Source organism: Garra rufa, chromosome 10 (assembly GCF_049309525.1).
Source record: "Garra rufa chromosome 10, GarRuf1.0, whole genome shotgun sequence".
NCBI lineage: Eukaryota > Metazoa > Chordata > Actinopteri > Cypriniformes > Cyprinidae > Garra > Garra rufa.
This window is the reverse complement of record NC_133370.1, coordinates 39463794-39487613: the sequence shown is the minus strand read 5'-3', so window position 1 is coordinate 39487613 and position 23820 is coordinate 39463794. Positions and strand designations below refer to the sequence as shown.

Sequence of the window (23820 nt, the reverse complement as noted above, 5' to 3'; positions counted from 1 at the left end):
TCTGTTTAACTGATTAATGACTTTCTTTGGCTTGTTTAGATGGATAAGCAATGTCAAAGACAGTAAAATCATTTAGATATTCTGTGATTTACATTTGACTTGCCTATTGTCACACAATGGGAATCAATACAGAGTTGAATGTTGTTCATTCTGATATGAATTAAGCATTTAATTTGTTGAAAAAAAAGGTAAGTGGCTTTAAAAATACTTAAATAATTTTGATTGTGATGTGATGAAATGCTGTGAGTGTTTCAAATTCAGCATTGTACTTATGTTACATGTATTTCGAAGTGAATTATGCTCAGTACTAAGAACACTATAGCAAGTCACATTTTATTGTCAAGTTGTAAATGTTTAGAAATACTTAGATTTAATTAAAATTGCTTAATTTTTTAAACATGCTAGTGGCATTATCTTTAAATAAATCTTCAGATTTGACTTAATGATATACACAAATAGTTGAAAATAAACGGTGTTTTATATTAATGTTCTATAATTTAATATCAATGTGAGACTGTTCAGGATTAATCATATAAAGCGCTAACTATACGTCATATAAATATACAAATTACTGATAGATATTTAATTGCAGTTCAATGCTGAATAGTTTTGACGAGCTGAACTGTTTTTTACACTCTACTTGCATGTATATAAAGTCACCGGAAGGTGGCGCTGTGGAGCCATCAGTTCTCTTTTGCTTTCGTTGGCTACGAAGAAGAGCGGAACCGCTGTTGTCAGAGATGTCACTGTGGATACGTCAAGTTTACAACTCTCAAAGTCAGGCAAGAAAATTAGTTTATTATTTTTCTTACTATCAAGTGCCTACTCAAGTCATTAGCGGCTTAATTCTGTGAGTGAAAATCTTTGGTCAAACTTCTAAACGTATGCGAACTAACGCTTATTTACAGTGTTATCACATTCAATGTTTCAGCTTGGATTAGCAGGTTTGTTCAATGTTTGCATAATGAGACAGACGAAAAACACGCAGATGAGTAACGTTAGCATGTATAGGCCTACTTTGCATTAAGACCAGTTTATCCAGTTTGTAGAGTAGGCTAAGGTAAGATTCCCCCCCGCTCCAAAAACCAAGTGTTTTCCCCCTTTCCGCAATTTCTTTTAACTGACGATTTGATTTCGTAATTTGTTTTTGAATTTAATGGCTTATTATTTAATAATTACATGAGTTAAATACAGCTGAAGTCAAAAGTTTATACACACCTTGCAGAATCTGCAAAACTTTTAATTACTTTACCAAAATAAGAGGGATCATACAAAATGCATATTATTTTTTTTATTTAGTACTGACCTGATTAAGATATTCCACATAAAAGACATTTACATATAGTCCATTAGAAGGAAAATAATAGTTGAATTTATATTTAAAAAAAAGTACTCTTCTTGATTCTTAATATTACCTGAATGATCCAAAGCTGTTTTTTTTTTTTTAGCGATAGTCGTTTATGAGTCAATTGTTTGTCCTGAACAGTTAAACTGCCTGCTGTTCTTCAGAAAAATCCTTCAGGTCCTACAAATTGTTTGGTTTTTCAACATTTTTGTATATTTGAACCCTTTCCAACTAAGACTATGATTTTGAGATCCATTTTGGCATCGAGGACAACTGAGGAACTCATATGTAACTATTACAGAAGGTTCAAACGCTCACTGATGCTTAAGAAGGAAACAAGATGCATTAAGAGCCAGGGGTGAAAACTTTCGAACAGAATGAAGATGTGTGCATTTTTCTTATTTTGCCTAAATACCATATTTTTTGAGATACTTACATGTTTCCTAAAAGAGAAAATAAGTTAAATTTACTCTGATCTTCTGAAGCATTAGTAAGTTGAACCGTCTAGTTGCATATGAGTCCCTCAGTTGTCTTCAGTGTGAAAAGATGGATCTTAAAATCATAAAGTCATTGTTGGAAAGCGTTCAAATACACAAAAAATTCTGCAAAGCCAAGGAGTTTGTGGGACCTCAAGGATTTATCTGAAGAGCAGCAGGCAGTTCAACTGTAGATATTTCAGAAGGAAATATAAGGAAAACCAACAGGCATATGACATTTCCATTTAAAATATGAGCACTTAAATGTCTATATATGTATAATCCTTTAGTAAGTAATAGAAAAAAAATTACTTGCCAAGATAATATCTTTTACTGGAATTCAGCTTTGTCAAAACACAATAGGACAGTTTATTCAGTAGTTTTTATATTATGTAATATAAAATGTAATATCATATAAGATAATAAATGTCAGTTTTAATAACATTATAATAATATGTGACCCGGCATCACAAAACCAGTAGTCTTAAGTAGCACGGGCATATTTGTAGCAATAGCCAAAAATGCACTGTATGTTTCAAAATTATCTTTTTTTTTCTTTCATGCCAAAAATCATTAGGATATTAACTAAAGATCATGTTCCTTGATGATATTTTGTAAATTTTCTGCCATATATAAAAACGTAATTTTTGATTAGTACTATGCATTGCTAAGAACTTCATTTGAACCACATGACAGGCCATTTCTCAATATTTTGATGGTTTTATAACCTCAGATTCCAGATTTTCAAATAGTTGTATCTCGGCCATCAAACCATACATCTGTTTTTTTGTTGTTGTTGTTGTATTTATTATGCTTTTCCGTGATGTATAAATCTCAATTTTAAAAAATTTACCCTTATGACTGGAATGACCTGCCAAACTTGTTCTTAGCAGCTGAATCTTTAGCCAACCTCAAGAAATTGTCCCTCTGCTAGCACTGTTTATTCTGTTTCTATTCTATCTATTTGTTATTCTTTTGTTGATTATTTTAAAAAGAAAACTTGCTACATATAAAGCGTTAGACTGAGACTTGTCACAGCACTTACATATTGTGCTCTTTTGTTAGTTTGCTTCTATTGTTCTTTATTTCTATTCTTAAGTCACTAAAATAACAAATGCTTCTGGCAGTTTCCCTTAATACCACATTGGCTGATGCATCAACATCCTGCACATGCTAAACTTACATCTAATATCTTACAGTTCAGAAGAAAAAGCACATTGTTCCTAAGAGGGGCATCCTACCCCATTTTACCATACATACAGTGCCTTGCAAAAGTATTCATACCCCTTCATTTTTTTCACGTTTTGTTGCAGCATTATGTTAAACTGCTTTAAATTAGTTTTTCCCCACATCAGTTTACACTCCATACACCATAATAATGACAAAGCAAAAACCAGATTTGCAAATTTTACAAATTTATTAAAAATAAAACACTGAAATAAGTACATTGCATAAGCATTCATACCCTTAACTCAGTACATAGTTGAAGCACCTTTACAGCCTCAAGTCTTTTTGGGTACAAGCTTTGCACATCTGCATTTGGCAATTATCTGCCATTCTTTGCCTCACCTTTTCACCTCTCAAGCTCAGCTTGGATGGGGGCTGGCAGACATTTTCTAGAGTCCTAGTTGTTCCAGTCGTCTTCCATTATGGATAATGGAGGCTACATGCTTCTGTGAACCTTCAGTGCAGCAGATTTTTTTTTCTGAACTCTTCCCTAGATCATTGCCTTAACGCAAGTCTGTCACTGAGCTCTACAGGCAGTTATCTTGACCTCAGAACTTGGATTTTGCTCTGATATGCATTTTCAGCTTTTCAAAATGAATTTGCCACAGTTTAACTCCACTCGAAGTGTAGTAACATCTAGAAGCAATATGAATGCTCCTGAGCTAAATTTTGAGTGTCCCAGAAAAGGGTATGAATACTTATGCAACGGGATCTTTTCAGTTTTTTATTTCTAATAAATGTGCAAAGTTGTTACTAACCTGTTTTGTGCTTTGTCATTATGGTGTATGAGACAAAAGCAGTTTAACATAATGCTGCAACAAAACGTGAAAAAAAAATGAAAGGGTATGAATACTTTTGCAAGGCACTGTAGGTGTCATGTCAGTGTAATGTCTTTTGCTGCTGAAGTTCTCATGTGTTTATTTTTTTGTCTTTGTGCACCTAAAGGCTTTATAAGATGTCTCCATCACTGATTGGCATTTAGAGCCACTTTCCAACCCAGTCTACATTTGCTATGCTGCAAGCAGAGACCCTCCAACTGCTGTGCCTCACAGCCTCCAGTGGAGTCCCTCTGTTCTCACGAGGCTCCTCCAAACAGCTTCCCTTTTCCATTATCGGCTCCCTAAACGGTGTCCATATGTTTGGTGCCGGCCATGAGGCTCAGTTAGCAAGCTGTGAGACAGATCGAGGTAGCCGTGTGGTTTGGAGGGTCTTTCAGGAGAGCCTGATACTGATTGCTGTGAGTGGCAGCGGGGGATCCACCATCAGTGAGCTGCAGTTGCAACGCCTGCTGGAGAACGTGTGGAACTGCATGGTCCTAGTCCTGGGACAGGACGAGCTTGCAAACATACGCAACGTGGAAAGGTTAAAACGGGAGTTGCGCTCTTGCTACCGGCTCATCGACATGCTCTTGGAACGAGTTAATGACGATAAAGGATTTATGGGAGATCTGACGCAGTGTGCCGACTGTTTGCTTCCCTCACACTCCGGCTTGCTTCAGGAAGCCATAGACACTTTCGCCCAAGCGGCGGAGAGTGAATTTGGTTGTTTGCTGGTGCATGGCCGAGTGGCACAGGCCACGGAGAAGTGGTGGTCTCGACTGACGTCCCAGGAGGTTGTTGTGCTCTCAGTCTTGGTGCACTCACTTTCTGGTGCATCTTCATGTGACTACCCCGTGTTCCTGCCTCAAGGAAGTCCTACTGTTGCAATCCGCTTGCTTAGTTTTCAACTACTTCCTGGGGTTCACGTGTGCGTCCTCTGTGGGCCCAAACCCTCTTTGTACAAGGCAGAGAATGAGCTCATCGGTCGTTTTTGGTCCACTTTTGTGGAGAACCTGCGTAGCTGTTTGGAGCACGCCGAACGCTCTACTCTTCCCCCGTCTGTTAGTCTTCGATGGGACGTCCAGGCTCTTCTGCTCATTAACCGTGAATCTCGACGTGCCGTCACCGCCTGCCCTCGTGTTCGCAGTGGTGCTCCCTCTGAGTCTACACCTCTCCTCTCATCAAGCAGGCGCTTGGAGCTCCTCCGCCTGTTTTATACGTTTGCTGTGACTCGATATTTTACCTCTCAGGTGACATCGGTTTCGTCAGCCTCAACTACCTCGGAGGATTTCTCTCAGGGCTTTACCCACGTCCCTATGCAGTGCTACCTCGTCACTGATGAGTGTAAGTGTTATGGCCTGCAGAGTTCCCAACACCAGCTCTTTGTCCTCATGGATCTCTCTGTGCCTACGTTTGCCTTGCGTACTGTGGCTACACAGACTCTCTCAGTGATTACTGCTGCTACTGGTTTTTAGGGCTTTGGTTTAAACATGTATGAGTCACTTAAATGATTACTCCACTTCCAGAATAAAAATTTCCTGATAATTTACTCACCCCCATGTCATTCAAGAAATTCATGTCTTTCTTCCTTCAGTTGCAAAGAAATTGTATTTTTTGAGGAAAACATCCCAGGATTTTTCTCCATATAGTGGACCTCAATGGTGCTCAACGGATTGAAGGTTAAAAATGCAATTTTAATGCTGCTTCAAAGGGCTCTAAATGATGCCAGCCAAGGAATACGGGTCTTATCTTGTGAAACAATAGGTACTTTTCTTAAAAATATTAATATTTCTACACTTTTAAGCCACAAATGCTTGTCTTGTCTAGCTTCGCGATGCGCATTTGCACTCTGGTTCAAGATACTTTGGCTATATTGAAAAACTCTCATCTCATTTCCTCCAACTTCAAAATTGACCTACATCGCTGTTTTACCTTTTTCCGTAAAGGGAGTTTAACCTTCTTTTCACGCTCACTTTGTAAACACTGGGTCAGTATTTCTGCAGCGATGTAGATGGTAATGAAAATGAAATTGTACTGGAGTGCACAGAGTACGCATGCGCATCGCAGACCTAGACAAGATGAGCATTTGAGGTTAACAAATATATAAATTGTAATTTTTTAAAGAAAATAACCAATTGTTTCACTAGATAAGACCCTTATTTCTCATCTGGCATTGTGTAGAGCCCTTTGAAGCTGCACTGAAACTGCATTTTTAACCTTCAATCCATTGAGCACCATTGAAGTCCACTATATGGACAAAAATCCCGTAATGTTCCTCAAACAACTTAATTTCTTTAACTGAAGAAAGAAGGACATGAACATCTTGGATGACATGGGTGTGAGTAAATTATCAGGATTTTTTTTATATTGGAAGTGGAATAATCCTTTAATTAGGTACCAAACCAACTAGATTTGTAAAAAATTAACAGCTCAAGCATTATTAATAGGGGTAATTCACCAAAAATAAAAATTGTCATTTTTTTCTTACCCTCATGTACTTATGAACTTTCTGCAAAAATAAATCTTCAAAAAATTGTCCATACAATGACATTCGTTATTTGAAACAACAGTGAATCCCATTGAGGAAAAAAAAAAAAAAAAAAAACCACACACCAAGATATTTTGCCAAATATCTTCTTTTGTGTTCCACAGAAAAAAAGAAAGGCATGCAGTTTTGGAACCACATGAGGGTGAGTAAATAATGACATACCTTTTATTTTGGATGAACAATTTCTTTAACTCGTCACAAGGCTGGTGCCTTGTTGAATATTAATCAAAAGATTTATGGAAACACTTAGATATCATGAACTAATAATGAACATCATACACAATTTATTAATTACTGTAATGATGATTATAATGTTAGAATGTGAATTTGTTCATCTGCATCTTCTACTGGTATGTTTTTATTAAAAAAACAGTAGCAGATTTATAAATTACACAAACCTAGAATAACATGCTGTAAAAGTATTGTTCATTGTTAGTTCATAATACCTTAAAGGGTTACTAGTATTTCTTTATTATCACTGTTTAAGTACTTAGGAGCTGTATAAAAAAACAGGATATAAACAAATGTGATTCTAGAAAGTGAATCAAAATCACTCAAAAGCACTTAATCACTACTGTGTAACTGTATATGTAGTATTCACACTGTTATACCACATGCATGAATGTAAAAAAATGAGTTTGAGTATATTTGATTGCTGTGTTATTTAAATGTTTTCAATTATTTTCATGTTTTTGCTCCAACAAGGAAATAAATTCTGCATTCTAGCAATTAATCTGCTGTTTATTTCTGTTAACTATGGTACTAACTATTAACAAGCAGCAAATTAGGAGTTTATTAAGAATAAATTCATAGCTAATGGTTTGTTATTAGTGAGAATTGGACCTTAAAGGAGAAGTCCGGTGTGATATTGACCTAAAGTGTAATGAATCATGATACTGAGTGGGAACTTACCTTTCATAGCTCATCTCGGCTTGTCCCCTGCACTCGGAAATTTGGCGCTAGTTAGCCGATGCTAACAACAGGTTGTCTTTGAGGGTGGCTCGGGCATCGGACTAGCCATGTAAATAAATCACTGTTTTACACCATTTACGAGGCACAAAGTAGCTCCACACTTCATTGGTAGACTTCCAAGGGCCCTGACATTTAAAACGAGACATTGAGAACTTTGAAAAAGCACTGGTAGTTTATTTACAAGATTTATACAGACAGTTCCTTTAGGAAATTTACCGTTCGCCGCCATCTTGAATTTAGTCACGATAAGTCGAGTGACGAGCAGGAAGGAAACTACAACCTGATAAGTCACGTGAGTACTCGCGTTACTTTTGGACTGGAGTTAGTGCAGACAGTTGGCAATTGCAAGGATGTCGGACGATGATGCTACTGAGTTTTATGAAGTAGTAGTTTAGTTTCCTTCCTGCTCGTCACTCGACTTATCGTGACTAAATTCAAGATGGCAGCGAACGGTAAATTTCCTTAAGGAACTGTCTGTATAAATCTTCTTGGAAGTAAACTACCAGTGCTTTTTCAAAGTTCTCAATGTCTCGTTTTAAATGTCAGGGCCCTTGGAAGTCTACCAATGAAGTGTGGAGCTATGAAAGCTAAGTTCACACTTGGTATCATGATTCATTACACTTTAGGTCAGGAGTTCTCAACTCTGGCCCTTGAGGTCCATTTTCCTGCAGAGTTTAGCTCCAACCCTAATCAAACAAACCTGAACAAGCTAATCAAGCTCTTCATCATTACTAGAAAGTTACAGGCAGGTGAGTTTGATCAAGGTTGGAGGTAAACTCTGCAGGAAAGTGGACCTCGAGGGCCAGAGTTGAGAACCTCTGCTTTAGGTCAATATCACACCGGACTTCTCCTTTAAAATAAAGTGTGACCTTTTTTTACAAGACAGCATAAATCTGTGTAACCACGCCCCCTGCTGCCCAATCATATTAGGTTCCAAGAACATAATATGAGTCCTGCCTACAGCAGAGGCTTGTATGTATTTTTGTAACAGGAGTGGGTGATGTGAAAGAAGATGTACCTAAATATTTTCAGGTTAAATTAAAGACAGGAATTTGGGTGTGAGTTTCGCTGCACCGAATGTTTTAATAGCACATTTATACTTAATTTTAAATATAAATAGTATTTTACAGCCTGCACATCTTCAAACCTGCAATTGCACCCAACAATTGAGAAACTAAAAAAAAAAAATAATGAAAAAATAAACTGAACACATGAGACATGTAAAAATAAATAGTTAGGAATGAAATCCGGTTCTGGGTTTCTGTAAATTCTCATCAGTACATACAGTTGCACTTTAAATTATTCAACCGCCTCAACCTGCAAGACATTTTGCTACAGAGAACTACATTTTATTAAAATAATTCAACAAAGGCATAAGTATACATTTGTGTGAACATTTTTGAGAAAGTAAAGTTGGAGAATAATGAAAAAAAATCTTATTGGGTTGGCTCTAAACATTCATGTTCAAAATAATTAAATCCCCAAAAGTCAAATTTGGTGCAGAATCTTATATTCTTTAAAACCACCAATAAACACTGCTTGGAAATGCTTTGAAGCTTCTGTCAGCTCTCTGCAATCTTGGCCCATTCCTCTCCTGAAAAAGTTTTCAGATCACTGATAATCTTTGGTTTTCACTTTGCCATTGCTCTCTTCAAATTCAACCAGATATTTTAAATGAGAATTAAATCTGGAGACTGAACAGGCAACTCAGGAACATTCTATGACTGATCCCTGAACCAAGCTTAAGTAGATTTGGATCTACAGTATGCATCAGGATAATTGTCCTGCAGGAAAGTCCATTGATCATTAGCTTCATTACTTAGGACCATGTGATATTTCAGTTTTTCTTTTTTAATAAATCTGCAAAAATGTCAACAATTCTGTGTTTTTCTGTCAATATGGGTTGCTGTGTGTACATTAATGAGGAAAAAAAATGAACTTAAATGATTTCAGCAAATGGCTGCAATATAACAAAGAGTGAAACATTTAAGGGGGTCTGAATACTTTCTGTACCCACTGTATGTGTAACAGCTCAAGATAATTCTATTTTCTAATAGAGTTTCGAAAGGTTTAATTGTGTTTTAAGACAATCTTGTTTCCCACCATACAAATAAGTGACTATAAAACAGCAATTTTGAATGGGGGTTGAATAATTTTGACATATTAAGCTAAGGAATAAGGCTACAAGCTGTAACTCAAGGAAATGTTAATGTCTTGGAAGTCTTCATATAGCTTTAGACTTACTAAAGTAATACAATGATTTCTTCTCTATAGCTTCTCTATAGCTTTTGTGAAAGCTATGTTGACTTTTGACCGATTTGCTACTCAACTTAAGCACATTCATGGGCTAACTGTATGTATGTGTAACAGCTCGAGCTAATTCTGATTTCTAATAGAGTTTCTAAAGGTTTAATTGTTTTAAGACAATTTTGTAACCCACCATACAAATAAGTGACTACAAAACAACAATTTTGAAAAGGGGTTGAATTATTATGACATAACCGTGTTATTAAGAAATCATATAACTCAAAAATATTACATACACTGCTCAAAAAAAGGAACACTAAAATAACATGATCTATATCTGAATGAATGAATTAAATATTCTTATTAAATACTTTGTTCTTTACATAGTTGAATGTGCTGACAACAAAATCACACAAAAATTATCAATGAAAATCTAATTTATTAACCCACAAAGGTCTGGATTTGGAGTCACACTCAAAATTGAAGTGGAAAAACACACTACAGGCTGATCCAACTTTGATGTAATGTCCTTAAAGGAGAACTCCGGTGTGATATTGACCTAAAGTGTATTGAATCATGATACCGAGTGTGAACGTACCTTGCATATCTCATCTCGGTTTGTGTCCAGCAGTCCGAAATCTGGGGTCAGTTAGCCGATGCTAACAACAGGTTGTCAATGAGGGTGAATCGGGCATCGGAGAAGCCATGTAAATAAATCACTGTTTTACGCCATTTACGAGGCACAAAGTAGCTCCACACTTCATTGGTAGACTTCCAAGGGCCCTGACATTTAAAACGAGACATTGAGAACTTTGAAAAAGCACTGGTAGTTTATTTACAAGCAGATTTATACAGACATTTTCCACCAGAAACAGACCGGTCGCCGCCATCTTGAATTTAGTCACGATAAGTCGAGTGTCGAGCACGAAGGAAACTACAACCTGATAAGTTGATAACCTGATAAATTCCTTGGTGCTCGACACTCGACTTATCGTGACTAAATTCAAGATGGCGGCGACTGGTCTGTTTCTGGTGGAAAATGTCTGTATAAATCTTCTTGTAAATAAACTACCGGTGCTTTTTCTGAGTTCTCAATGTCTCGTTTTAAATGTCAGGGCCCTTGGAAGTCTACCAATGAAGTGTGGAGCTACTTTGTGCCTCGTAAATGGCGTAAAACAGTGATTTATTTACATGGCTACCTCGATGCCCTATTGACTCTCATTGACAACCTGTTGTGAGCATCGGCTAACTGACCCCAGATTTCGGACAGCAGGACACAAACCGAGATGAGATATGCAAGGTACGTTCACCCTCGGTATCATGATTCAATACACTTTAGGTCAAAATCACACCGGAGTTCTCCTTTAAAACAAGTCAAAATGAGGCTCAGAAGTGTGTGTGGCCTCCACGTGCCTGTATAACCTCCCAACAAAACCTGGGCATGCTCATGATGAGGTGGCAGATGGTCTCCTGAGGGATCTCCTCCCAGACCTGGACTAAAGCATCCGCCAACTCCTGGACAGTCTGTGGTGCAACTTGGCTTTGGTGGATGGAGTGAGACATGATGTCCCAGGTGTGCTCAATTGGATTCAGGTCTGGGGAACGGGCGGGCCAGTCCATAGCATCAATGCCTTCGTCTTGCAGGAACTGCTGACACACTCCAGCCACATGAGATCTAGCATTGTCTTGCATTAGGAGGAACCCAGGGCCAACTGCACCAGCATTTAGTCTCACAAGGCATCTGAGGATCTCATCTCGGTTCCCAATGGTATGGCAGTCAGGCAACCTCTGGCAAGCACATGGAGGGCTGTGCGGCCCTCCAAAGAAATGCAACCCCACATCATTACTGACCCACTGCCAAACCGGTCATGCTGGAGGATGTTGCAGGCAACAGAACGTTCTCCACGGCGTCCCCAGACTCTGTCACGTCTGTCACATGCTCAGTGTGAACCTGCTTTCATCTCTGAACAGCACAGGGCGCCAGTGGCGAATTTGCCAATCTTGGTGTTCTCTGGCAAATGCCAAATGTCCTGCACGGGGTTGGGCTGTAAGCACCACCCTTCACCTGTGGATGTCGGGCACTCATACCACCCTCATGGAGTCTGTTTCTGACCGTTTGAGCAGACACATGCACATTTGTGGCCTGCTGGAGGTCATTTTGCAGGGCTCTGGCAGTGCTCCTCCTGTTCCTCCTTGCACAAAGGTGGAGGTAGCAGTCCTGCTGCTGGGTTGTTGCCCTCCTACGGCCTCCTCCACGTCTCCTGATGTACTGGCCTGTCTCCTGGTAGCGCTTCCATGCTCTGGACACTACGCTGACAGACACAGCAAACCTTCTTGCCACAGCTCGCATTGATGTGCCATCCTGAATGAGCTGCACTACCTGAGCCACTTGTGTGGGTTGTAGACTCATGCGTCTCATGCTGCCACTAGAGTGAAAGCACCGCCAGCATTCAAAAGTGACCAAAACATCAGCCAGAAAGCATAGGAACTGAGAAGTGGTCTGTGGTCACCACCTGCAGAACCACTCCTTTATTGGGGGTGTCTTGCTAATTGCCTATAATTTCCACCTGTTGTCTATTCCATTTGCACAACAGCATGTGAAATTGATTGTCAATCAGTGTTGCTTCCTAAGTGGACAGTTTGATTTCACAGAAGTGTGATTGACTTGGGGTGCTTCTCATTTCTTATTTTTGCATCCTCGTTTCCTTCCCTTGCTTCCTTTCCTCGCGTCTTAGTTCCACCGCCTTAGGATACGAGGGAAGGATTTAAGGAAAGGAAATGAGGACGGAGGAATCAAAGGATGAACATTGGAATATTCTTGACTACTCAAGCGTCACTTCAAAGCGTCATCAGCTGCGCTAAAGGAATCTGTCCATATGTTGTTAAAGTTAGTTATTTAAGGCAGTGGTTCTCAATCCTGGTCCTGGGGGACCCCTGCTCTGCACATTTTGCATGTCTCCCTTATTTAACACACCTGACTGAGATCATTAGCTGATTAGTTCAGTTCATGGATCTCTCTCCTCATGAGCTGATGATCTCAATCAGGTGGTAAATAAGGGAAACATGCAAAATGTGCAGAGCAGGGGTCCCCCAGGACCAGGATTGAGAACCACTGATTTAAGGCATTCATAATAATTATTAACAAAGCAAGATGCCCTGTTTAAATATATGTCATTATTTACACTACAAAGGTAAAATATAAATGGTAATTATTACGACATATCTGAAGGGGAGGAGTGCATCACGTTTAGTCGATAAAACACTTCCGCATAGGATAGACCTGTGTATCCTCGCTCAAGACTCCTCAGAAAGCCTCCTCACTCCTTGATCCTCACCTCATCACAGTGCAATTAATGAATTGAGATGTCCTACAAGATGGCTGAGCTCGATTGGTTTCCGGGTCATAGGATGGAGGACGGAGGAGCGAGGAAACGGGGAGGGATATTGAGAAGCACCTTTGGAGTTACATTGTGTTGTTTAAGTGTTCCCTTTATTGTCCTTTTTTGAGCACTGTATATTGACATTATCACTTATACCAGATAAATATAATCATAAATAAAATGTTCATTTTTAATATTTTGTTGAGAATCCTTTGCAGGCAATGACTGTCTTAAGTCTGGAACTCATGGACATCACCATAGGCTGGGTTTCCTCCTTTGTGGTGCTTTGCCAGGCCTTTACTGCAGCTGACTTCAGTTGTTGTTGGTTTGTGGGTCTTTCTGCCTTTAGTTTTGTCTTCAGCAAGTGAAATGCATGCTCAATCAATTTGAAATCAGAAGATTGACTTGGCCATTGCAGAATATCCCACTTTTTTACCTTTAAAAACTCCTGGGTTGCTTTTGCTGTATGTTTTAGGTCCATTTGTACTATGAAGAGCCACCCCAACAACGTCGCTCCATTTAACTGAGTCTGGGCAGACAGTATATCCCTATACACTTCAGAGTTCTTCCGGCTGCTTCTGTCTTCTGTCACATCATCACTAAACACCGGTAACCCAGTGCCACTGGAAGCCATGCATGCTCATGCCATTACACTGCTCCACCATGTTTCACAGATGATGTTGTTGTAGGCTTTGGATCATGAGCTGTTCCAAGCCTTCTCCATACTTTTTTTCTTCCCGTCATTCTGGTACATGTTGATTTTAATGTCAGCAGTCCAAAAAATGCTTTTCCAGAAGTGGTCTGGCTTTTTTAAATGTTTTTTTGACAAAGTCTAATCTGGCCTTGTTTGCACCTTGTGGTAAACCCTCTCTATTTTGCTCTGGTGAAGTCTTCTCTTGATTGTAGACTTTGACAGTGACACGCCTACCTCCTGGAGAGTATTCTTCACTTGGCTGGATGTTGTAAAATGTTTTATTACCGTGGAGAGGATCATTCAATCATCCACCATACTGTCGTCTTTTGTGAACATCCAGACTTTTTTATTTTGCTGAGCTCACCAGTGTGTTCTTTTTCTTCTCAGAATTCGCCAAACTGTTGATTTGGCCACTCCTAATGTTCCTGCTATCTCTCTGATGCATTTCTTTTGTTTTTGAAGCCTAACAATTGTCTGTTTTACTTGCATGCAGAGCTCCTTTGACTGCATGATGGGTTCAGAGCAACAGCTTCCAAATACAAATGGCACACTTAGAATCAACTCCAAACCTTTTACCTGGTTAATTGATGTAGAAAAATGAAGGAATAGCCCAGAACTGTTCAAGAAACAGCTTTTGAGTCAACTGTCCAATTACTTATGGTCCCTTGAAAAAGGGGGGAGGTACATGTTAAAGAGCTGTAATTCCTTAACCTTCCTACCAATTTGATGAGACTGCCCTAAAAATTAAAGCTCAGAGTGTGCACTTTAAGCCCATATTCATTGTATAACTGTAACTTGAATTTGTTTTGGTCAACAGCTAAAATAATAAAAATTGTGTCAGTATCCAAATATATATGGACCTGACTGTATATAATTAACCATTAACAAATTAAATTTGACCATGTCTTTAATTGGTGGAGAACAGTTTTCCTTCAGTCAAAGGTCAACACAGTCTAATGTTCACAAAGCTGAAATATTGTTGGACTACAGCCAATAGGCTGTATAAAAGGGTAAAAAGAATAAATATAAGACATGTGTTATATCAAGCTGTTCCTCCACACCCAGTCTCATTATCTTTGCTTAAAAAGAAATAATCCGGTTAAATACCAGTTCAGTTCTGTGACAAGCCTTAGTTTGCGAAGACAATGTGTTGATTGAAAGGCACTCACAATAGAAGTCTATGGGGCCCCTTGAATGTAGAAACGTAATTGTCAACAGCCTATCCCTGGTCACACTGAAAAACTAGTTTGGGTATTAGATCAGACATTACATCACAGAATAGAAGCAGTAGGTATTAGCTTGTGTCCCCAATTTAAAATATATGCACCAGTAGCCAGCTTCAGCTGTCATTATTAATCTTTATTAACACTAAGTGCCTTTTAATGCTTCTAAGCGTATAATCAAGGCAGTTACAGGTTATCTATTGCATTTTAATGAATAGTAAAATGTTACCTCTAAGCTAGGATAAATGTGATAATGTCTTCATGGTCTGTACAAGTTGTGGCGGGAGGGGCAAACGACAGACACAGTGGGTGTGGCGTCAGGCCTCGGAGAGGCTTTTATTAAACAGAAAATAAGGGAAAGTGAGTCCATAAAGTAAAACAGTGTCCAAAATAAAAGGGGAGTCTGGTGTCCTCGGGTGCTGGGGCAGCGTGACGGAACGGTAGTGTTCAGAGGGGAAGGATCCAGGAGAGGGGCGGAGTCCGGCGGCCGCGGGCGCTTTCCATGCTAGCGCCGGGGTGCTAGGGCGGCGGCATCTCCGGCAGGCTCATCCCTCTCGAGCTGTCCGGCGCTGGGGCGGCGGCTTCTGGCGGCCTCAACCGGACCGCGGGTCCGGCGGCTCTCCAAACTCTTGTGGCGCGGGATTCCCTCTTCACCCCCTCCTGGACCCGCGAGGACACCAGCGTGCATGCACGGGGGAAAGAGACCGGTCTCCCGAGGAGAGGCGCGCTCGGGATTTAAACAGCGGCGGTGATGAGGCTTCATTTACATCAGGTGTCCCCATCACACGCCGCCAGCCCGAGCCGATTACACGCCCCTCCTCTCCCCTACACACCCACTCCCGTCGGGAGCCTGGAGAAGGGCGGCGAATACGGGACGGGGTGGTGATGAAAATTAGGGGGGCGGGCAGACGCCTCGCCACATTCCCCCCCCCAAGCGACATCCCCGTCCTAAGGTCGCCGCCCACGCAGGAGTGCTACCTTCCTCATCCAGGCTCCAGCGGTCGGAGTGGGCGGGGATTCCTCTCCAAGGCAACGCTCCCTCTCGCCGCGTACCGGAACAGGGACAGAAAAACCGGTATTAGTCGACAGCCTCAACCAACCGCAGGATAAGTGACTAACTGAAACATCACTTACCCTTCTTGCGGCTGGGAGGCCGTCTCCGTCGTTCCTCCGTCCCTGTCCGGGTTTTCACGAACTTTTGCGAGCGAGAGGGGATGACGTCATCAGGTGTTGCCCACTGCGCTGTCTAAGCCCCGCCTTGCCCGCATTCTCCACCACTGTGTCTGTCGTTTGCCCCTCCCGCCACAAAGTATAGACAATTATTAAAACTTTTATTGGGCTGTGCTACTGTTTGCCTTTTCATCCTGTTTGAAATGTCAGTTCACTTTGAGTAATACTATTATAATCAGTTAGTTTTCTAAAGAATGTCTTTCAAATGTTTGCTTTGTTGTGACTCTAAAGCAGAATGAAATTAATTTCATTTTGTGGGTTTTAAAACAATAACTGATGATAATACAGTGATGATTCACTGAATCCGCATTAATTATTTTTGGCAGTTGTGCATAAAATATTTCTACTGATGACCTCACAGGCTCTTGAGGAAATGACGAACATCAGAACTGGTTTATTCTTCCCTGTTTTATGCTGAATATGGTTGGTCACATGTTTCCACCCTCTGAGCTTGAAGTACAACTTTGTGACATAATTTGCCTGTCACCATCAAGCTTTTATGGCTGCAATATCTTATGCCTGAGTTGTGCGCAAATAAATGTGTCACTAGATAAAATTCTTGTGACTAATCATTTAACTCTGGGAAACATCTTCAGAAAATAGTTTCCATGTTTTTCAGTCAGCAATGATTCTGACAATCAGTTGTACATACTTAAGTATGAATTATGGATGATAGTTGTATTCCTGTAATATTGTTGAGGCCAAAAGTTTACATACACCTTGCAGAATCTGCTAAATGTTATTTATTTTACCAAAATAAAATAAGAGGGATCATACAAAATGCATGAAATTTTAAGGTATTTCAAATAAAATATGTTTACATATAGTCCACAAGAGAAAACAATAGTTGAATTAAAAAAACAACCCTGTTCAAAAGTTTACATACGCTTGATTGTTAATACTGTGTTGCTAACTGAATGATCCACAGAAGTGTTTTTTGTTTAGTGAGTTTTTCATGAGACCCTTGTTTGTCCTGAACAGTTAAAACCATGCATTAAGAGCCAGGGGTGTAAACTTTTGAACAGAATGAACGTGTACAGTTTTTCTTATTTTGTCTAAATATCTTTTTTAAGCTACAGAATATACATGTTTCCCAAAAGACAAAATAGCTTTGGTTGAGTGGCATATTTTGTCCACAAAAAATCTATGTGAAAAGAATTGATATTTGATATTTTGACAGCTTCCACAATGTTACTGTTTGTATTACCTTTCAGGTAATAAGGTTGTAAAACACTACCAACACTAACAACAAAATATCCTGTGTAATATAAAATAAATATAAACTTTCTCTGATTCTTAAGGGGAGGCACAACAGGCAAAAAAAAAAAAAACTGTTTTTTCATGCACCTATCAAGTTTGAGATTTTGAGCTGTTTTTTTTTTTTTCAGACTAGTGGAAAGAAAACATCCAAAAAAACCCACTGTTAAGTGTTTTTTAATAGCAGTTTTTCTATTTGTGTTAATAGATTTTAATTACAATGCATATTTTTAAAGGCCGTTTTCTCAAAATGAGCCTTTTCTCCTACGCTGAGCCATAAATCTCCACTTCAGTAGCACTTACACACACCAAACTTTACATTTTCATTCCTGTCTATATTCTGAAGGTTTTTACAGAGGGATTTCTTCATATATAATTTGCTTGATTTTATACAACATTTTATTCCCCCCAAAATACAAAAAATAGTGTCCTGTTTGTTCTGTTTTTTTTCTTCTGAACTATGGCGTGACAAAATGAGATATCCAAAATTCCCTCTCTAATATGTCCAAAAAAAAAAAAATTCAACAAGAAATTTTGAAACTGACTTCATCTAGTGTTCAGATTTTTGTACAAGAAATGTATGCAAATTAGTGCATATTTAATTAAATAATGCCTCATTTACATAATTAGACCTAACATTTTACAAAACTTGTAATACAAAAAATGTTTGCAATTATCAATGTAATCAATCAACTGGGAAAGTAAGGTGATAATTTTTTGTTTGTTTGTTTTACAAATTTTTTCTACATTTCAATAATTTATAAAGAAACTTTTGTCCAATGGAATAGTTCATTGGTAGTTAAAAGTTCTTCATAGTTGCTATTAAGTAACTGTTTGCTACCCCGCTCACATATTCTATTGAGACCAAACGTGTTTTAATAATGAAGAGCATGCTGGAACATCATGGTCTCTGATCACATGACAACTAATTAGATTAAGCATCTTATCAAGCCACTTTCTTCTACTTGTCTGAAGTTTGCCAGTACCTTAATGTAACGATTCTTTCAAATAACACATAGCCCTGTAATTGAATAACACTGTTCGGTAATCTTTTCTGCAAGGCACACAGAGCCTCAGTCAACATGGGAGGAGCTGGCGTGCTGTATTCTCAGTTACTGAATCAATGGGAGGAGGTTCACTATCAAGGGAAGTTTTACACCGGTCAGAGTTTGGAGCCGCTTCAGACGCTTCACACGGGTCGATCGTTGCTGTCTGTCGTCTCGGTAACAGAGGAGGCTTTCCTTTCTTCACTTCTGGTGCGTAATAGCCTAACAGTCGGGAGGAGGTACTGACCATAAAACTCCCCATTAACCCTCTGGGGCCGACGGTCACGCCGGCGTGACCAACCTACTTTTTTTAAGATCAGCGCAAAAGACACTAAAAATGCTCTGTCAGTTTTAGTCATACAAATTAGAGATATACATCATTGGAAACTGTAAAGTGTGTACTTTTATTTGTGCACACTCACAGGAACAGCAGAAAGTTGTGCTTTTTTATTTAGAATAAAGAAAACAAACAGGGTGATTTCTGTTTTCTCTGTCTCCGCGAACTGCTTTTAGAAATGCGTTACTTAAATCATTCAAACTCGGTGAATACTCAGCACACAAACAGAAAAGTGGTATCTACTGAAAGCTTGAGATTTATGCTTTTAAACGAAGTAAGTTTGATCAAAAACCAATAATCTGTGATAAATTAATCTATATGAAACCAAGGAGATGTCTAGTCTATCCAGTTCCAACTAATTATCTCTAATGTGACCGCGCCCACTATCGCGAAATCTTTTGCCATGCAAATTAGCCATGTGCTGCAGGCGCGGCAAGGACCGGAGTATCTGTATGCGAGGAAACTCCCACATCACCGCAACAAAGCAACATGACTTCAAGTTCATCTTGGTTACAGTTTGTTCCTGAATTAAGATATGCTGTGAGGAATTAGACTTATATTTACCACGATCATAAGAAGGACGTGATGCGACGCAAACCCAACAGGAGGAGACATTTACATGAGTAAGTCTTACTTTCATTTTCCTACTAGCTTTCGCTGTTGTTTCCTTTGGCAAAACATGTACACATTTTACTAGTTAGACTTATTCCAAACTAAAATTCCTGACTTTATCAAATGAAACATTATGAAGTACGTTTGATTGCATTGCATCTCTCACGATGCCAGGATATTTATAATGTTCTAGAAAAACGATGTGATTATGACTGTGAGATGCATTTATGACGATATGTTTATGACTGTAGAATCATACTTTATTTATTTATTTTATTGTATAACAGTAGGGTGTAAAAGTAATATGAGTGCTTACACTGAATGTATGTTTACATCATGTTTATTAGTAATATAGTGCTAAACGATATTACATGTCCTTTTTTACATTAGTACAAATGCTAGAGTCTATGACTGTATACTGACAGATGATCCTGATATGATTTTTGTTTTGTTTTTGTAGTGATCTCAAACCTGCTCAAAAGATGAATCCTGCCCTCTTTCCCTTGAGTGCCTTCAAACTGTATTCCTCTGAGAGCACTAGAAACTTGAGATGTTCAACTACACTGATATTCTAGTGTAAAACAAGTTTTTGACTTTTTTTGTATTTTTTTTAAGTGCACACAAAATAGCAGGTAAGATTTACCTGTTTCATTTGTTGAACAGAATTCAGAAGAAGTTTTCAGAAATGCCACAAAGTCTGTGCACATCTGTGTGGTCAGATCAGGAAGCTCAATAATGTGTCTTTGACCTTCATTATGTATGTTTTGTTTATACAGTGTAGTAAATAAAATAAAAATAATCTAAAACTCCATTCTCTGAATCTTCTCACATTGTTTCTTGTTCTGCTAATGAAGTCAGGCATTGATGGGGCCATTAGGGAGGGCTCTTTTGTCTCTCAGGTGTGAATTGCTAAATATTCATGGGCCATTGCCACACCTATGAATAATCCCTTTCGATCACAAAACATGTTTTATAAAATTTAAATCAATATATTGTTTTCTCTGAACGAGTGAACGAGATGATTTTCACATCATTTGGTTGAAAAAATTCTAACCTACGACATCCAATTATCTAAAGTCTTGTAAAGAAATGTCCTATAAGTCGTTCATGGCCTTATTTCAGTGACTTCAAAACTTTAGATTTTCAATAACCACGCATAAACATAGTTTTCTCAAAAACACAAACATGCACATTAATGTTGCTTGCATATTATTGTAGCCCAATATGTGCTGATTACAATGTAATCTGACTTTAACCATTCATATGTTTTTAAGATACTGAAAAAAGCACAAATGTCAGGGCATGTCAAAACTTCTTCAGGGCCCCAAAACACCTCAGACCCCAGAGGGTTAAAAAAAGAGGTGGCAGTCATGGAAAAGTAACTAGAGAAACACTAAATCTACTGTTTGTGAGGCCAGTAGATAAAAAGAGGCGTGGGGATTTAACGGGGGTCAGCAGTTGCTTGTGCTTCTTATGAAATCTTGAACTATCTGATGCACAGTCCAAAGGTCTTCTCTTGTAGATCTATTTAGGGTTTACTACGCGGGTAACAGCACAACGTGCGCTGCCTAACCAAAGTTAAACAAACTAAATTTAAGCTTTACCTCTTAAACCGTTAGTTAAACCTGTTTAAGTGTTTATCAAAATGTTATCTAATAGAACCGTGAGTGTTTTGAAATGGGGAAAATGTGAGGCTTACGCGGCGGTGCACCCCAAAGTTCCAGACTGGGTCCTGAACTTTTCTCCGCTGCCTTCCCTTTCTTCTCCCCATAGGAATTTTTCTACATTCCCGGCGGCCCAAAGCGAACACCAACAGCAGAAGATGTCCGAAAACGGAGCGTTACCCCATAGGGGGAAAGTGCTCACCGTTGACACCATGAACCCCAACGTGAAGAAGGTTGAATACGCGGTCCGCGGACCAATCGTTCAGCGTGCGGTGCAGATCGAGAAGGAGCTGAAAGAGGTATGAGCCGTTTTCCTTTCATTCTTGCAAACAAAGTTGTACATTGAGCGAAAGTGTATGATGTGAAGCATCCCATATTTCGCTTGTGCACAGTATGGAAGCAAGACATCCACTTAGGATATCATCAGGGTAATTATGCAGTGTTTACCCTCACTTTCGCTCTTAAGTAAAAGGGCGTTTCTTCAACCAGGGGCACTTTTAGCCTTGAGAAGTTGAAGAATTTATTTTATTTTTTTTCAAAAATCACATAACACAGTCTCATAAGTTTAAATAATTTGTCTAGTTTTAAGGTCTGTAAGAGGACAAACTTAGATTACAAGAGAAATGGTTAATATTTTACTTTTTTTTACCTGCAATGAACAAATGTGCATATCAATCAATATACAACTGTTATTTTAAAAAATAGAATAACTTTGGTTTTTATATTAAGTGGAGCATGATTCATAAATTGTGGATACATTTTTTAATGTGTGATGAGAACTTTTTCCAAAAATTTAAAAATGTGTGTGTGGTGGAAATGACAAGAAATTAATGTAAATGTAGGGAAGCTTCTTCCCAGTGTTTCAACATGACTGTTTCTGGATTGAAACATTTGCAGTCATGCAAATCTATTCTCAGTTCTCACAACCCATATAAATTGTACTTTAATGTCATTTCCACCACAGAGGGCAGTGTGGTGGAAATGACATTTCTGTAGTTTTTTTTTGTGAAAAAATGGAAGATAGCTTCACTGATTGGCTTTGAATTATTACTTAGCATTTCGTGTATGTAAAATACTCTTGTTTAACCTAAAATTTTTAGCTTTTTAATAACACCCTTGACGGTACAGCATGTGGTGGAAATGACTTAGAATAAATATATTCACTGATCAAGCAATATCTAGATTTGCTGTTGATGAAAATTTAAATTCCCTCCATGTCCAGCATGTGCTCTGATGTCACTCAACATTTCCACAGAAACCACCTAAAAAAATCTTTACACAAACTTTTTAAAGATACATTATAACGTTGTGGTGGACATGACACCAATACGGTGTGACAGCTATATTTTGTATTAAAAGTAATATTGATAGAGGTCTCACGTTAAATACTATAATGCATTTTAATTATTTCACTAGTGCTTAATTCGGGTACATTAATAGTTACCGGATAAGTCATATTTTTAAACTGCATTTTCATTGTTGAAGTTTAAAAGTCTGGATCTGCGACAAGGAGAAAACAGTGATTTTGACACATATAAGAAAGATGAAATATATGAAAAAATCATATTAGAAAGGTAGTAAACAGTTTTAGGGTGCTTTTATTGATAGCTTGACAAAGAAAGAGGAATTTGTCCAAAATTATATGTATTTTTTAAAATATCACCACAGTACATAAAAGTGGCCATATTCTAAGAATCACCCAAAAACAGTTAGGTTAGCTGATGCTCCTTAGAGCTACTGTAAAATTTTAAAAGCTTTTTTTTTTTTTCGTATTATTTGCCTTACACATGGCTTTTGATGTAAGAATGTAGTCAGGCTCATATTAAATAGCTACTCTTTTTGACTAGAGCCGTTTTACCAAAGCACATTTTAGGTTAGGCTACTTGACAAATGTTCTTATAGTGCTCTGAACATCTTAGATCATAAACTATTCTTCTTGCTGGAAGAAGATGCAGTGTTATTTTTCTAGTGAACATCTTTCCTGTTGTGCTTGAGGTTCATCACAAAGACACTTGGTTTGAAATTCAAATGAAAAGCTTTTTAGATTATTCAACAACAAATTTGTGGTAAAACTTCCAGTCTCTCTGTCACTCTTTATCCTGTTTTTTTTGGAATATTTGTTAGGTCAGTGTTTGTGAAGCAGACTGTCATCAGTCATGAGGTGATAAAGTCCTCTTGGTTACTCTTTTAGTTAATTTAGCTATGACATCTCAAAGCAATCCTCATTTTAGCTGGTTGTATAAGTGGTGGCTTGGAGTAGTAGTAAACTCTGAGGTCATGCCCTTGAGAAGATCACAGTTTAGAGTCAGCACTGATTGTCATAGGAACACAGAGCATCTCTGTTTGTCAAGTCTTTACCACACTCTTTAAATTGGTGGCTGTATCTAAGTAAAAGTACAGCACCTTCCCAAGAACTAACACACATGGAAATTATATTAGATGGGAAACATCTGTTGCCACACAGTTGCAAAACAACAGCTGAAGGATTGATGGATTATTTCCTTCCAGATCTAATATTTAACACATTCTCATCAGAACATTTCATATTAGATTTTTAAAATCACATTCATGACTGATTACATCTCTATTTACAAATATTTGCTCTTATTCCAGCTTCACACATGCCCTTCTATGTCCCAGAGGTTGATATTCAGCCTTGTAATGTTTTTTTTTCTTCATTTTTTAATTTTTTTATAAAATGCCTTTTATTTTTCAAATGCATTTATGTTCTTTGTCTCAGGCCA

The 23820-nt window shown here is 38.5% G+C and overlaps 2 protein-coding genes across 3 annotated transcripts in view; both read left to right on the top strand.

Moving 5' to 3' along the window:
- The first annotated feature begins 3347 nt into the window (after positions 1-3347).
- Positions 3348-7134, top strand: fuz (fuzzy planar cell polarity protein). The gene has a single exon (XM_073849179.1). It carries the CDS (start codon positions 4061-4063, stop codon positions 5339-5341), a length of 1281 nt encoding a protein of 426 aa, XP_073705280.1. The 5' UTR covers positions 3348-4060; the 3' UTR covers positions 5342-7134.
- Positions 7135-18543: 11409 nt separating this feature from the next.
- gpt (glutamic--pyruvic transaminase) overlaps positions 18544-23820 on the top strand; it is a 45054-nt gene continuing 39777 nt past the window's right edge. Inside the window, exons 1-2 of one of the 2 annotated variants that reach the window (XM_073849262.1) lie at positions 18544-18673; positions 21186-21375. In XM_073849262.1, coding sequence (XP_073705363.1) covers positions 21235-21375 — 141 coding nt within the window. In that variant the 5' untranslated portion in view covers positions 18544-18673; positions 21186-21234. Of the gene's footprint in view, positions 18674-20892; positions 21376-23820 lie in introns of those variants that run through there. The other variant, XM_073849261.1, reaches the window with a different exon arrangement.

Excerpts from the sequence above, each read along its gene's own strand:
- fuz (XM_073849179.1), top strand. The coding sequence starts at position 4,061 with ATGCTGCAAGCAGAGACCCTCCAACTGCTGTGCCTCACAGCCTCCAGT.